The sequence below is a fragment of the Microtus pennsylvanicus genome, chromosome 4 (assembly GCF_037038515.1).
Source record: "Microtus pennsylvanicus isolate mMicPen1 chromosome 4, mMicPen1.hap1, whole genome shotgun sequence".
Classification (NCBI taxonomy): Eukaryota; Metazoa; Chordata; class Mammalia; order Rodentia; family Cricetidae; genus Microtus; species Microtus pennsylvanicus.
The window spans coordinates 15,092,542-15,109,436 of NC_134582.1; the positions used below are offsets into that span (position 1 = coordinate 15,092,542).

The 16,895-nt window shown below is 35.6% G+C and overlaps 1 protein-coding gene across 1 annotated transcript in view; it reads left to right on the plus strand.

Moving 5' to 3' along the window:
• Dcc (DCC netrin 1 receptor) overlaps positions 1-16,895 on the plus strand; it is a 1,030,120-nt gene that overhangs the window by 761,168 nt on the left and 252,057 nt on the right. The window contains exons 10-12 of the mRNA XM_075968336.1: positions 3,886-4,034; positions 5,621-5,759; positions 9,556-9,605. Coding sequence (XP_075824451.1) covers positions 3,886-4,034; positions 5,621-5,759; positions 9,556-9,605 — 338 coding nt within the window. The remainder of the gene's footprint in view (positions 1-3,885; positions 4,035-5,620; positions 5,760-9,555; positions 9,606-16,895) is intronic.

The window sequence follows — 16,895 nt, forward strand, 5'->3', positions numbered from 1 at the left end:
CTCAAATTGGTGGTATTACATGTGATTGCTTTTATTAAAGATTTGACTAATATGTCACTTCAAGGTTAATATACAACAAGGTCTTATTGTAACATGCTCTGTTATCCTATAAAACACATATCCATATATAATCACAGATTTCTGTTCTTAAGGGAAGCAGTGACATCTCATAGATTCCATTTACTACATAGTAACTATTTAACTTGTTCTTAGACACAGGTGTTACAAGGAATTTCTACTGAAATGCCATACTGAAAATTTAAATTGGTGTTGGTTAGACTGACATTGATTGATGAGTTACTTGCATGGATTCTTCCTCTTTCGTGAAGTCACTTCATTATTTGACGAAATAGGTAACTCGAATTGAGATGGAGAGAAATTAGATGCAGTTTGCCACTAAATTATTGTCCGAGGGGATCAGTAGAGGCTATTAAACACATCTTGGAAATGATGAGCAGTTAAAACCATTAAGTTTCTTGACTGACATACTAAAAATGTAATGAAATGGAAGGCTGAATCTGTTAACTGTATTGATTTCACATCTAATACTGGTTTTTGAACATCTCTGAATATCCCTTTTAGGTTTTCTCTTCTTTGCAGCTCATATTCACCTATCACACATGTTCTACCACAATAATTACATTTCAACATCTTTTCTAAATAAGCACCTTAATATAAATAAAATTCTTTATATGTATACTTATTCATGTATATATAAATATACATCTATACCTCACAAGAAACAATGTATTATCCACATATATAAATAGAGCTATAGTTTAAAAGGAAAATTACTATGGAATTTTTGAATCTGAATTTATAGCACTTTTATGACTAATAAGAATTTTAAAATTAACTGGATCTCAGTGTCTTGACACTAGGGAAAGTGATATTTAGAAATATCATCTTAAAGATAGTGTTTTAATCTCAATCAGAGTTTTGGAATTTTATTGAAAACTATGTTTAATTGGTTTTAATCCTTGATATACAAGTATACTCAAATATATAGGATTGTGATGTTTGAATTTTAATTTATGAGATTATCAGTTATATTCTTCTCATGTTATAAACCCATCAATTATATTTTAAGACAAAAGACAACTTAGTATTGAGACATCACCAGAGCAAAGCAAATGCTCTCCGTTGTCTAGCAACGGGTCAAGGACTGAAGCACGTGTTCTGAATGGTGCCCGGCACTTCTGGTGTCTATCTTCTTGGAATTCTTCAGAAAATTTATACCAATATTCAACAAGCATTAGCAACATAGACCAATACAACAAATGAATAAATGATTAGGGCTGGCACTATCCACGGCAACTAGGTCCAAATGAGGGTAGTATCTAAGACACATAACTATCAATTACAAAGCACACAGGCTCACATGAACTCATAGACACATATTCCAACCTTATTCTCGCCATGTTTCTAAAGTTAGCAGCAATCACTTGTGTTAACTAATCACGTGTATTCTCTAATCAATAATGACTATGTGACATGATACACTTTAAAAGTTATTCACTAATGGCAGTTTTGGTAATTTTACCTGAGGATGTTCCTGTGACACAATTTTCTAAAACAATTCCTGTGTAGCAAGCTTTGTGCCGAACCTGTGGACATGATAGTTGTTTCCATTATTAGAGAGTCTAGAGAGCATTTGGGGTACTTTCACAGGAAACCATATGATCCCAAGTAGCAGCACTTCAGGTCATATAGAAGAATAGACTCATTTCATTCTCAGGGGTTCACCATACCATCATGAACTGTATATAACTCTACAGTATAATTCTCTATGATACCTGTGTGAAATGGCGATGAATTTGGCATATCTCATCTTCTTGGTTCCCAAGCCTCAATGATTCTTTCATTTTCCTATAAACTAAATAGATTCACTGATTGCTTGCAATGAGTGATATATGGATATACACCTCCCCTCTCATTTCTCTGCACAACCTCTGTCCTGTTCGAAAGACGTGGCAGTTTCCTTTTCCCAATTCTCGCGTGCTCTACTCTGGACAAGAGGAGTAATTCATAACGTTTCAAGCCACACTTAGAATCCCAGGATATGTATAGCACTCACTTTTAATACTTTGATTTTCTGCAAAGTTGTCACCTAACACCTAATGGATCTGGTGAAATGCAAGTTCACTTTTTAAAAACCATCAACTGACTGAAACATTAACGTAATTTGGATTATTTCTTTCCAACCATTTTTTGTGAGACAACCGTGCAGAAACCAATCATTTGCTCTTTCATTCTAGTACACACATTGGAGTCTCCAGGGTTCCTAGATTTAATTTGTCCTGGGAAAATAAAACCCAGTTCTTAAAAATCTGTCTTAAAATCTTCAGTACTGACTATTACACACACATTGCAACCAAATCACTAGTTCTCGTGTTGGGCTCCTGTCTTTTCTTTTTCTCATTTGAAGAATAACATATTGTAACTCAGAAAGGAGCACTCTTTAAATATTTCTGTTGTTCATATAAATACTTAAGTACTCACAAATCATATATATATAAGTTTTATTTATATTATTATTCTTTAAAAGACTGATCTGTGACAAAGAGTTGGGCATCAGTGTACATGTTTTGTTACATTTCTTGATGTTTTCTCCCATGATTTTCTTAAAATGCAATTCTATTTATATTACTGTAAACTGTGACACAATTGATAGCTTCTGATTGACAGCAGTCTCTTAAGTTGTGTGTACAGGGTAGAACACTGTCATAGAAAAATGCTCACTGTACTGAAACACCTCTAAAAAGACCACAATAGGAATATGTGCTGTACATGCATGTGTAAACATGCATATAAATATCATGAGTAAATATGTATATATGTATGCTTAAGGCAGATTTTTTTATCACTCTTCACCAAAAGAAAGTAGAGGTGTTGACACCCAAGCAGTAATGAAAACACTTCATATTAAAAACTTTGTTTTCAATACCACAGTTACTAATTTAAAAGAACCATAAGGATTTAGAACACAGTACGATTTTAAAATGATGACTAAATCAAGAAAATCCCGGGACAATGTTATGTCACAAAAAAAAGTTTCAAATAAATGAACGGATGGATTACAAGGACAGATGATGTAATGTAAAGAAAATCTTTACAGTAACCTCTAGAAAAATTTGAACCCCAAATCAATTGAGGACAATAGTGAATCATGGATCATAAAATGTAGGAATCTGCTTGCCTGTCAAAATGTTAAATGCAAAACCAGAGAGAAATATTGCCCTTTACTACAGAAAAATCTGAAAATCTCTAAGTCTACAAACACAACTGAACAGAAGTGTTTTAATTAAGAAAAATGGTTATGTGTATCTAAGTTTATTAGTAAACAAATGATTTGTTTGTGATTAAGTAATAGTAATGAGAGAAAATCAAAAAGGTAATTTGAAAATGAAATCATTTACAAAAAGTTAAAGGATCTACAATCAAATACATGATAAACTGCTGACCTAATGACAGTGTAATGAATTGTGTTTAGGTGTGTTTTTTATTTAAATAAAAATAATAATCAAAGATGCTGTTCTATTTTCCTTTTCCTCCTGTAGATACTATCAATACACATCCAAAAGCATACTAGTAGAATGGAAACATTCCTAGTTAAAAGTTTAGATTAAGAGTTTTACTTCTTTCTGTCATTAATTAAAATATAAAATGAGCAATTCAATTTATTTAACCTTTCCCTCGAAACAAAATTAAGTGATTACAAAAGTTTCATTACTGTATTTTCTTATTATATCTTAACATTATTATCTCATAGGAGACTCTAGAAGCAGTGGATATTCCTTTATTTTTTTTAGCTACACAGAATACATATTTGCTTGTTTGGAGGAAGCAACATGTCTTATCTCCATGAATTTCTTTTGTATGCAGTGCAAGTTCCAGGGCCTGTAGAAAACCTGCATGCTGTATCTACCTCACCTACCTCAATTCTTATTACATGGGAACCCCCTGCCTATGCAAATGGTCCAGTTCAAGGCTATAGATTGTTCTGCACCGAGGTGTCCACAGGGAAAGAACAGGTGAGTAATGAAAGGTGTTGCATGTCTTTCATCCTCTGGATGTCTCTAGGGACAAAGACAGGGGGACCTTGCCAGAGCAGGAAAGAGTTCATTACTTAGCATGATCGTTGAATAACTGGTTGGTTCTAAGGAATTTTGCTGGAAATTTTTAAACTATTTCATCTCACTGTGATGATGAGAGAGGTAAAAGACAATAGGGTGGAGTTCATAATGCAAGTGCTAGTTTGGACTTTGACTGTAGTAGCTTGGTCCAGGATGGGTTGCTATATCCTGTGCCCAGAGATATTCGTTTACATTACTCAACTTAAGAACGATTTGCTTTGTGCCTAGTGGCCCAGTCCAAACTGTTCTTTCTACTCTTAGATAGTTTAGGCTATTCCGTCTTCTCTTCACCCTCATGCTGTGACCAGCTGTTTTCTGAACTTAGTCTTAGAAGCTTGCTCTCCCCAACCTTGATTGATTCTTATATTTAAAACAATGGTTTTAAAGAAATCTAAAATGAGAGGAATGAGTTTTTCAAGTAGAGTACCAGTAAATTAGTGTGTGGATGAACAAGTAAAACGTAAAACATTTAATGATGTATGTGTATAGTCATATGCACAACTATTAAGATTCCTCCAAATTATCACCTATGTGTGGAAAAGATATAAATACATATGCAGAGAAAAGTTAAGAATGAGAGAAAGTGATCTTAGGTTATTGTTTATAGAGGTTACCAAGCATAGAATGGTTTTCATGATTCCATGTAAAATGTCTGATGAGGACTTGCCGTTGGAAACAAATTTGCCAGAGATTTAATTAGAAATATTTCAGGTCTACTTCTTAGCTGTCTTTTAGGACAGTATTGGCTGGCTGAACTGCTCTTATGTAATCAGTAATTCTGCTTTATTTCCTTGGCTGTTCCCATGTCACTCTTAGCTCTGACTTTTAAACTGTATCCACCATTCAATTTTATACAAGCCTCTCTGCAGCTTGTTTCAAAATAATCAAGAGGCCTATTGCCCAGTGTTGATAGTGGTAGTCTGGGAGTTATCATGGAAAGCTAAACAACAGCTCCTTTGGTGAGCGCAGGCTCTGATTTCTGTAATGACCTTAGCCTTCCATAGCTCCCCACTGCAGGTGTGAAGTAGAAAGGGTAGTTACAATCTCCACCACAGCACTTGGGGACACAAAACCTGTGCCAGAGTGTCAGAGAGTTTGGTATCTGTGCGTCTATCACATCAAGAAAATGACAATCTGTGATTTCTTGGTGAATTATTTAGTTTGAGGCATGGGAAAGAATCTATGTCCTTTCAATTGGAATGGCATAACCCATACTATTCCGTGTTCTGGGCAGCGTTAAACAGATCGAAACTTAATGACTATAAAAATCACATGGTGATGTTTTAACACGCAGTCTTCACAGTAGTTCAGACTTTAGTAGGGGAGTGTGGGACACAAGGATGGTTTTACAGCAATTCATTAAAGGAATAGAGTTGCTTCCATGAGCAAGTGCCTAACATCCTAGTCACTGATTGCACAGAATGGCTGCCATTTCTGCTTTAATGTGCTGCCTTAATAACTGTTCCGGTATTTTATGTCTCCAGAATATAGAGGTTGATGGACTATCTTATAAACTGGAAGGCCTGAAAAAATTCACGGAATATACTCTCCGGTTCTTAGCTTATAACCGTTATGGGCCAGGAGTATCTACCGACGATGTAACAGTGGTTACACTTTCAGATGGTAAGTGATAAACAGAAAAATTTTACTCACATATCTGTTATGAAAGGAAAAGAATGTTGATTACATGTTATTGATTTTGTTGTGTAGTATTTTTCTAATATCTTTTACAATGTTTTATACTAATTAAGAAATGTAGGCAACTTGTTTGTGGTACTCCAGTCAAATTTAAATTTACAATTTATATACAGTGAATCAGGATGGATTAGTGGATAATTCCCAAACTGTTGTTACTGTGTAAGAGCTCAAATTGTTCTTGTGATTGTATTTTTTCTTTTCTATATATGGTTCAACTCAAACGCATTTGTTATATGAGTGAACTGATATAGAAGGTATGTAGCTTTCCTTTATCATTTAAATGGTGCAAATGATTAAAAGTATAAATTATGAAATATATCAAATAACTGGAAAGTATATCAAAGGATTTTACTAAATAAACATGCACTTAAAATATTAGAAGCAAACATGAATGTGCACACCTTCATTTTATCTTGCCTAAAAGAGAAAGCTTAGGCATATTTTTCAAATGAAATGAAAGGGAGGAAGGATTCCTAATGATGATAATGGGTTTAACCAAATAGTGCCAGAGGAAACTGGAGACCAAAGGAATAGATGATAATAAAAGCCTGGGAAATTAAATAAATGTTACAGGCTAGTGTATGGATTGTAATAGGACTATGGAGATTCAGGCAGGGGTGGAACTGCAGAGATGGCTCCCATGAATACTAAAGCATATCAAGAGCCAGCTTTAGTTAGCCTGGATTTCCTGCTAGTATGTTTAGTTCTATAAATTATTGATATTTTGATTAAAAAATACCTTCAATTTGATTCTTGATCTAAAATACTTTAATCTGGGAAAGTAGATTCTTCACAGAATATTAACAGCATGATGAAAGACATGGATGTTTTTAAGGATAACGGAAAGAGTGATGCTCATTTGCAATTTCCCTCAAAAGGGAAGTGGTCTACTCTTAGGCCACTTCAGTATTAATTTTAATGCAATTCTTCTGCCCAACCGTCTGATTCCGTTATTCAAGAGAGAACAGAATGTGCACTGGCTGAATAAATTACTTCATAGCTTATAATTATAAAAATAAAAGAAAAACAAATGAAAATGAATATTTTACATAATTTATGTAGATTCCATTCACACTCTGAACTGTAATAGTGTGGCCTTACTCTCCACTTTGATTTTAAATGTCATAAGTGAGAAAGATAGACTGTGACTCATTAGTTCACAAATTATCTCCTGGAAAGGCTGCAGTGCCCAGGAAAATGTCTGTCACTTGAAAATGAGCTCCATAATCATAGTCCCGAGTAAATATCATTGTTGGAGGAACACTAAATATTCTTTATCAGATGCACTTGATAAGAAAAATGAGGGACTCTGAGAGACTCCTGTGTAGGTACCCTGACTTCTTCTATAACCACATTAATAATCAACTCCATTTTTCTAATTTTTACTAAAACATGTGCTCTGACATTGCCCAGTATCTTCTGTCTACTTCATCTAGTGTTTTCTCTTCTTTGTTGAAGCTCTTCAGGTAATGTTATTATGTACCACATTTAGACGAACTGAGTTATGTGGAATACTCTCACTCTTGTTTACAGTTTCTCAGTCACACTGTACCAGTCTCCTTTGATATTTTGCATTATAAATAAAAATTAAATAGGCTAACCTATGCACACACTAACATAATGAATGGCACACATATTAGTGTTTAATATTTGCTCTTTATGTCAATATCTGTTTTTGTTTTTTGATTCCATTACACATGTAAGATAATGTTATGTCTATGTGTGTTTCTACCAGCTTGGGAAATGTGTTGCATTAATTACAGTTTCACCCAAAACTTTACAAAGATTTTATAGAAAAGTAAATTGTAGGATTTCTAATATGCATTTCTAATATCACATCTCACACAAACAAACTCCTGACCAAATAAAAAAATCTAACACACTCTGACTTTCTTCCAAAATCCCATCATTGGCAGTTGCTACAGATTCAAACCATAACTGAGATAATTTCCAAAATCTGTTTTTAAAATAAAAAATATTTCTGAAGTTTTTTAAATGATATGGGGTAGAACAATGTTATTCTTTAATTTTCACCAAGAATAAAAGTTAAAATGCAACTGGTACCATAAATATGTTAGTTACATTCTGAAAAATTAAGTACAACTAAATTAATATATAAAAAATTCAACCAGTACTTCAATTTAAACTCTGGAAATGAAAAATTTGTATCTAAAATTCTGGTTTTAAAATAGTTATTATTATACCTTTGTAACATTTCTATAAAATAATGTACTATCTCATCTTCTGCCTCCTGGTTATGCACATAAACATAACATTACCCTCTGTATTGATGATATAACATTAACATTTGTAAAACATTTGGTCATGTGAAAATTTTATTTTTTGCTCAGTTAAAACTGTAGTATTAACTAAAACATCTGAGGTGTTCCTTACATAATGGAATATTAGTAAAGATTGCTTAGTGACTTAATTCGTAAGCACATACCTCTTGCTTTGCATCACAGAATACATTGGCTACAATCTTTATCAAGCAGTGCAAAATTCAAATCAAAGCAAAACAAATTATTGCAATTTCCATCATGCTAATAAAGATCTAGGAACCAATCCTTAAGTACGTCTTTATTTTTCATCTAGTCACTGATTCAATCCATATTAATTGGTTCTCAGTTGAAGAAGACAGAAATTAGTCAGAGAGACAGCATGCCCTCCCTAGTAGGGAAGAATTTTAAGACGCAATTCAGAGTCAGTTGCTGGTCCTATGTCACAAACGACAAATACCATTCACTTTCCATGAAAAGAAGAGGAAGCAGGGCCGAGGAATGGCCCAGAGATGTGAAAATACACATTAGTCCATCCCCATCTCACTCACCAGTGTATCACAAATGAAAATGAGGATGTGTCATTTAATAAATGAATGATGCCAAGAAGTTATTGAATACCATTTCTGAACCTAGGGTGTGTTAGGAGCTTTATTTATTTGCAGTTCAACCCTGACAGCAAGGGCATTTCTGGACACATAACAGCTATGTACTCAATGGTTGTCTTCAAATTGCTCACATGGCAGGAGACTTACATAGAGTACATCTTCACGACAGCTATCAAAAGGGATCTTAATATACTCTTTTTAACATGATTAAAGAAATTTTAAATAGAGGGAAACATAATAAAATAACTAGAAAATGTCCAATGAGAAATTAACTGGTCTTTTGTTAATAGAATTTATGGACAAAATACTATTGGTGAACCTGCTTGCTTCTATGTTATACAACTTTAATTATTAATAGCTTAGAACATGAGGAGTCACTTCTTTCGTTCACTCTCTAGGAGACAATAATGACTGCATTATAGGGATTAAGCCACCTAGGTGTCTATTACAATGATCTATTCCACCATAAAATCATGCGGATCCTGAAAAGCACAGTATGATATTCCTTAAAGACCACTCTAGAAAATCACTGCGGTGCCTCCCAGGGTTCCGCCAGGGAGGTCATCACAGAGCTGTAATTGGATGTGAGTGTTTGCTACTGCAGCTGGTGCTCCACAGAGGAATAGCCAAGGGACCCACCCCACGAGACACAAATAAACAAATGTTTATTTCTCCTCTCTCCAGGAAAATTGAGAAGGGCCACCTGCTGGCATTATCTTACTGAGTTCTCATTATAAAATTTGATAAGGATACACTTTTTCTTTTCTTCAGCTGGCTGGAATTTTTTTTCAAGACTTTGGCAGTAACCTTCATACCTTGTTTGATTCCTTTCAGTGCCCGGCGCTCCACCGCAGAACGTCTCACTGGAAGTGGTTAATTCAAGGGTAAGTCAGCCCAAGCCTATTTCTTTATTACCTAGTATGCACATCTTCTGCTCACCACACTGCCAAGTAGAATGTCGGCCGGCATAAAGGTAATGCAATGCAACAGCTAGTGAGTGCTATTTGGTTATACAAGCTCTTTAACCAGACTAAGATACACTGAGTTAAGAACTATTGTTTTTGTATAAGCACTTTTGATTTAGTAGGTATTAGAGTACTTAAGGCTCTTCTAACAAGAAGTAAGACTATATCCCTTATCTATATTTACTACTGCAGAAATAAATCTAATATTTGACCATACTATTTTAATTCAGATAAAATTAAAATAACATTTAGTTCAGTAATGTTTATAAATTTAATTTTTAACTGAAAATTCATACAATATATTCTGATCAGTGTTTCCGCTCCCACCATCTCCTCCCACATACTTCCCACCTCACCTCACCTACCCTTCTACTCTGTGCTTTCTCTTTTCTTTCTTTAGAAAACAAAGACCCAGATAAAACAGACAAACAAACTAGAATTAAATAAATAAAACTTTGAAGAACTACAAGATGAATGCAGATAGAAACATATACACACAAAAATAGAATTGAAACAAGGAAAAATATACAAACAAAAGAACAGTAGGGACAAAAGGTGCCCAACAAAACAGTATGTGACAAAGAAAATCTGCAGAAACCCAATTGGGCTTGTTAGCTTCAATCGTGAACATCTGGGTGTGAGCTTCACCCACAAGTGTCATTTATGTATCTAATGAGATTCCTGTGGAGAAAACTAATATTTTTTTTTTTGTAAATAGCTGTTAATTGTAGATAGCTTCATATTTGGGATTGGAATTGAAGTTTACTTTCCAGTCTCAGAGTTGAGACCCATCCTGGTTTGGATGTGTGCAGGCTCTGGGCATGGTGCCACAGCCTTTGTGAGTTAATTGGTCTGTCAATAGTGTTGTGTCTGGAATACACTGTCTCTTTGGTATTTGTCTATCCCTTCTGGATCTTACACTCTTTTTTTCATTGATGTTCATTGAGCTCTACATTTTTTTCTCCTCCCCTCCCTTCCTCTCCTCTCACATTCAACCCTCTCCCAAGGTCCCCATGCTCCCAATTTATTCAGGAGATCTTGTCTTTTTCTACTATCCATGTAGATTAGATGGATCTTACACTCTTTATATCTCTGCTTCTTAATAGCTCATTTAGCTCTTTGGGGAAGGCTTTGATGAAGGCATCCCATTTAGGATTGTGTGTTCCAAGGTTTCTCAGTTTCTATACATTGTCCATTTATAAGTATTTATACTAGTTCTCATTTCCTGCAGGAGAATGTTTCTCTGATCATGGCTGAGTGAGAGAGACTGACTTATAGGTATAGCAGAATATCATTAGTAGTCATTTTGTGACTATGTTCCTTGAGCAGAATAATAGAATTTGGTTTTATCCTAGGTACATTACATATCTAGTTTCAGGTTCTGGGACCTATGATTAACATCAAGGATGGGTGTCATCTCATGGCGTGAGCCTTAAGTTCAATCAAGCAGTGACTGGTTACTCCCATAGAATTTATGCCATTGGTGCAGTGGTATTTCATTCCAGCAACTCACCACTATAGATCCAAGATTTGGAGCAGATTTGGTGTTTATCTTTTTCCTCTGGTAGCCATGAAGAAGGTATTCCAGTGCCATGAAACACTAGCCAATGGAGGGGAGAGGGCTTTTAGGTAGGACCAGCTCAACTTCGCCATGTTCAGTGAGATATACTGCTGTTTTCTTCAGCAATGAGACTTACCGTCAGTTACTGGAGATAACCCAATTGTTTTGGCGATGGTCTTAGTTGATGGGAGCTCCATACAACGTCTTCTGTTAATAACTCAATCATAATATAACCCGTTCCTGGCATTGACATTTTCACTGTGGCTTTGTCTCCATCGTTAGTGGGTGATTTCATTCACATTTACTCCACGTATGTGTCTGCTTCTAGAAACTTCTGTAGTACTAGTTTTTCATGTGATTCCCTCAAAAGACCCTCAGCATTATCTGTCTTTCCTTAATTCCCTCCCCTAATTCTTTTTTTTCTCATCTTTTCTATTTAATTTTCCTATTTCAGGCTTCCAATTTCTCTCTAATTATATATTCTATTTCCCTTTTCTTGGGTTATCCTACACCCCCTCTTAGGTATTTACTCCATACCTAACCTCTGTGCTTATTCAGGTTTTAGCATGCCTAGCAAAGGCTTAAATGTTAAAACCCACATATAAAAAAATTGGTGCCTTATTTTGCTTCTGTTACCTCCTCATGGGATGTTTTGTTTTGCTTGATTTTGTTTTGTTTTTGTTATTTTCCTAGTTTCATCCATTTTCTGAAATTTTTATGATTTTTTAAGAGCTAAATAATAAATATTCTATTGTGTAAGTGTGCCACATTTTCTTTATCCATCCACCTATTGGTGAATAGCTTGGCTGTTTCCAATTTCTGGCAGTGATGAATAGAGCAGCCAGAAATGGGACTGAGCACATGACTCTGTAGTAGGCTACAGAGTCCTTTGGGTATGTGCGGAAGACTTGTACAGCTGGGTCTTGACGTAAATCTATTCCCAGCTTCCCGATGGACCACCACACTGATTTGTATAGTGGCCGGAATAGTTTGCACGTCTACTAGAAATGGATGAGTGTTACCCTTACCCCACAGTTTTGCCAACATGAGCAAAATGTTTTGTGAAGACGTGCATTGATGAGCAGTGTATCTGTATGATTTATACTCCCCTGCCTTCCTCTCCTACTCTCAAGCTTTTCACATGTGCCCTCACAAACTAATAATCTTTCCTTTAATCTAATAATTAGATTAATAACATTATCACAAAAATAAATTATCACTCTTGAATGCGACTATATGGCTATTTATGTATCCAGGGCTAACCACTGGAGATGGAAAATCCTATGCAAGGGTTTGTTCACCTTCATAGATTCATGTGCAATTCAACACTTATACATAAAGCTAGGAAAAAATTAGAAGGTATAGAGCTGAAAGATTTTAAGAATCAGAGGGGTTAGGATACATTTTGCTGGGTAGAATCTCCTAGGCATGACAAAAGAAATATACTAATGAAATTTCAACAATGTAATTTCCAGAACAAGAGCAGTATGACAACTGTTAATATTACAATGTGTACAGGAGAAATTACAATGGTCCCACTAGATGAACAACTAGAGGTATCAATTGCTACTGAGGAAAGCAGAATCAAGGAGTTTTTATACAATTCCTATGGATTTCCTTATGATGTCTATGATAAGGTTTAATGACTTTCAGACATGATTAAATTTCAGTGTCAGTGTGAACTTTTGATTCATCCAAGCAGGACTTGGAAAAGATTTTATAGGATATTCTCATTATTTATGTTTCATATGTTAAAACATATATTGGGGGCTTTAATATTAATATACTTTTGCCCTTTCCTGATTTGGCTATGTGCACTGCTCTTTAGTATATATGCAGTAATGTATGACAGTGCATGTACACAAGGGATTTTGACAAAGATATTAAAATATATAACAGAATCACTCCCATTAGAGTTTTTGTTTCATTCTCTTATCACCTGTAATTTAAACTTCATCACACACATCTCTAATGTTCCCATTTCTGGTTGGCTCTGCAGTCAGAGCTTGTGTTAGCCTTTCTGTGAGGTTTAATGAGATTTCCTTCAAGTCATACATTTTTTAAAAGAGGGAGTCTTAATAATAGGCTTAAATTAAATGAACCTAGGTCTAGTGATAAGGTTTCTGATTTTAATTTAGCTCATGGAAGTTGCCCTTATAGTTGGAATGGTTGATTAGTCAGAGAACATGAATAGGTTCAATCCCGCCAGTATGTGAAGGCACTCTGTGATTTGATTTTGGAGATTACAAAATTTTCACTTACATAAAACATCTACTGGTATAGTATTAAATATGTTTAAGCTATAAAAATGCAAGAAATTTATCTGTGAGATTTAACGCCCTAATAAGACTAATTGGAACCAATTTTATTGACTCATTTTTAATGAGCACCTAACAGTGTAAGACACTAAAGCACTGCAGGTGTCTGTACCTGGCAATGTGCTCTGCAATTCAACTATCATTTCCTTTATGCCTAATCCTGGAAGTCTTGTTATGAAATGAATTATTGGAATATCAACTCTGAGCTTGGATCTTGTTGGCAAAGCTTTTCAGAAAGGCAATCAAACACCATGACTTCCTACGGTTGATTTATATTGGATATGTGGAAATAAGATCATACACAATTCAACAATTAACATAAGAGAGTGAAAAGTTCTTTGAAAAGCTTTGAGACACTAACATGTTAGGCAATGGCTTGGAGGATGTAGGAAGAGGTGATGCAAGAGCAAACACATCAGTAGGGGCTAGCTTTGTGCACACTCAGGGTAAAGCCTTGCTAATATAACCAGCTTCCAGTTTAAATGCTTTGAAGACAAAATTCGGCATATACAACACATGGAGTTGGTCAAATAGGATGAGAAAGTATGAGTGAAAAAGGCGAGGTGGTTTACATTAGCTAATAGTAGAAAAGTTTTACAGAACGTGGGAACTGTTAACCCTGCCCTGAGCTCAGGATGGACATAGATAAATAATGACAATAAAATTACTGCCATAGGAAGGCTATAAAAATGGACAAAGTGTTGAAAGATTCAACAGAGTGAAGGTATATTTTGGGTTGTTTTTCTTATAAGTGGAGAAAAATGCTGGGTAATAACTAAAAGGGAATAAAATGTTTAAAAGAAATTGTATTGTTTTGATCATGTTGCTGGTTTTGATTACAATCTTGTGAGATACTACAATTTCTAGAAATGATACAAATATAGGGGGAAATTTACCATGCAGATAATAGAATGGAAGAATACCAGCATGCAATCTTATTGGTAGACAAGGTAGCATAAGACCTAGTAAAAAATGTTAAGGTCAATGAATTTTTTTTAATTACCACTGGTTTCCAAAGTACCCTGAAGCTTATAAAAGCTTGTATATACCCAAAACCACACAGGGTAATGGCACTGTGATATGAGGATTTGGCTGTTGATCACTTTACTACACTATATCTGGGTACTGGGTTTCATGCTAAGGGGAGAGGCATGAAGAAAAAAAAACAACTAAATAAAATAAATCTTGCCTTCAAGTGGTCTAAGATCTGTGTGGTTTAGGTCCCTGACAGAAGTTGAGCATTAGGTCAGTGCCTAAGAGCTTTACCCATCCTGAAGATATTTGGGACCCAACAGGTGTAGGAAATAGAGTGCGCTAAGAAAAGAGAATAAAGCTTCCAGATGCTTGGGCTGGATCCTGTAACATCCCTCACTGGTTTTTGATTTGAATATCCCTTCCACAGAGTGTGGTGCAGTTTCTGACCATTCTAGAAACAGGAGGTAGAACTGAGCTGGATGAAGCAGGTAATTGGGGTAGAACCTTGTGAGCGTGTTATCTGTTGATACATTGCTCTCCAGTTCAGCTCTCCTCCACTCTCTGTTCTTTCTGTTCACCATGATATTCTGCTAAAGTATTGACATGCTGAACCCTCTGAAACAGTAATACAAAAATATATAAAAAAATATAATTCCGTTATTTATGTCTGATATGTTGTCATAAGCAACAAACAGGTAGTGAATGCACCTAACTTACCACTACATGAACCTATTTGGAAGATTCTGCGTCTCAAAACTATGTATTTCCCTCTAAAAACAAACAACTTGGAAGAACTGCAATTTGTTAAGAGACCAAAGCTGATACCTCAATAAACTTCAGTAAACTAGCTTGAAATTTTGGGGCATTTCCAAAGGTAATTATTTTTTTTCTCAATCTAAAGTTACAGAATGCATTTGTTATTGAAAGTTTTCAGGCAAAAATTGGAATTACAAAAATGAGCCCCTATCTCAGCCCCCAAGGTTGGCTGGCAATCAAATAAAGCCTCTAATTATCTAGCAGCATTGTTCTGGAACCATGCGGAAATAGATGCTAAACACCGAGCAAATTCAAATCATAATGTGAGGCACATATTTTATAATTAACTATTATTAATTTACACAATAAACAAAACGAAGCCATATTTGCACAAACTAGACGACTTTAGAAGAAGCATTGTCAGATATCTGTGTAAGTATGAGAGCACCCTAAGGTAGAGCCTCCTCTGCAATCAAAGCAGAGTTTGATCCCTTTTCCGCAAGTCCTCTGACTTTAATCTCATTTAAAAAGCATAGTATGGACTTTGGAGGCTGGTGTAAAGGTAACTGGCAAGTCTTTGAGGCCAGACTAAATCACAGTTTCAGAAGTTTCAGTCCAGCATTCATAATGAGTTGCAGGTCTTTCAGACCTATAGAGTTTTAAAACCCAAACTCAAACAAACCAAAACATAAAAGATCACCATAGTATATGAATTCTACTTGGACTTAATAATAAAAACCAGAGTCAGATATTAGGGGGTGAATGTTGAGAGATGGGAAAAGCAGAGCAGCTGGTCACTAGTTCTTCAAACCATAAGCCCTCAGACTGAATACTGTAGGCCACTGTCTCCTTCTGCTTGTATTCTTCTCTCTGTCCAACATTTGAAGTTAGCTTGATTTGGGTAATAACCAGGCTAGCTAAAAGAGAAAACAATTTTATTTTTATTTAATATAAGGGGACACTCACAAAACAGGATGGAGAAGTCCAAGCTCAGCTGTGCTGTGAGGGAACCACAGAAAGAGAGAACCTGAGCCTAGGGCCATTTTACTCTGGGTCCCAGAAAACACACCCTAATTTGGTCCCACCTCTTAAAGATAATTGATTGGCAAAGATTCTCCATCACCTATCCATATTCCTTTCTTTCTCCACCTCCCTAGTGTGGGGATTAAAGCCATGCAACTCTCAAGTACCGGGATTAAAGGTATGAACCACCACTACCTTTGAAACTGGATCAGTCTCACGTAGCCCAGGGTGGCCTTGAACTCACAAAGATCCATCTGCCTCTGCCTCCTGCATGCGGGGATTAAAGATGTGTGCCACCATTGTCTGGCCTCTATGGCTGACTAGTGATTTAGCTTTGTCCTCCGATAATCTCAGGCAAGCTTTATTTGTTATAGCACAAACAAAATATCACCGCAGGTCCCCGCTTCAAATAATCTGCCTGTAATCTCAACGTCATCTTCTCTGGAAATAATGACAGGTTTACTTTGTTTATCTGTGCCTTTCTGCCCAGCACCTAAAGGCCTTCATTAGTTTTTCCATGTTGTCTAAACTCACTCTTTCCCCTGGAAAACTCTTCATATGAAAGTCACAGAATCT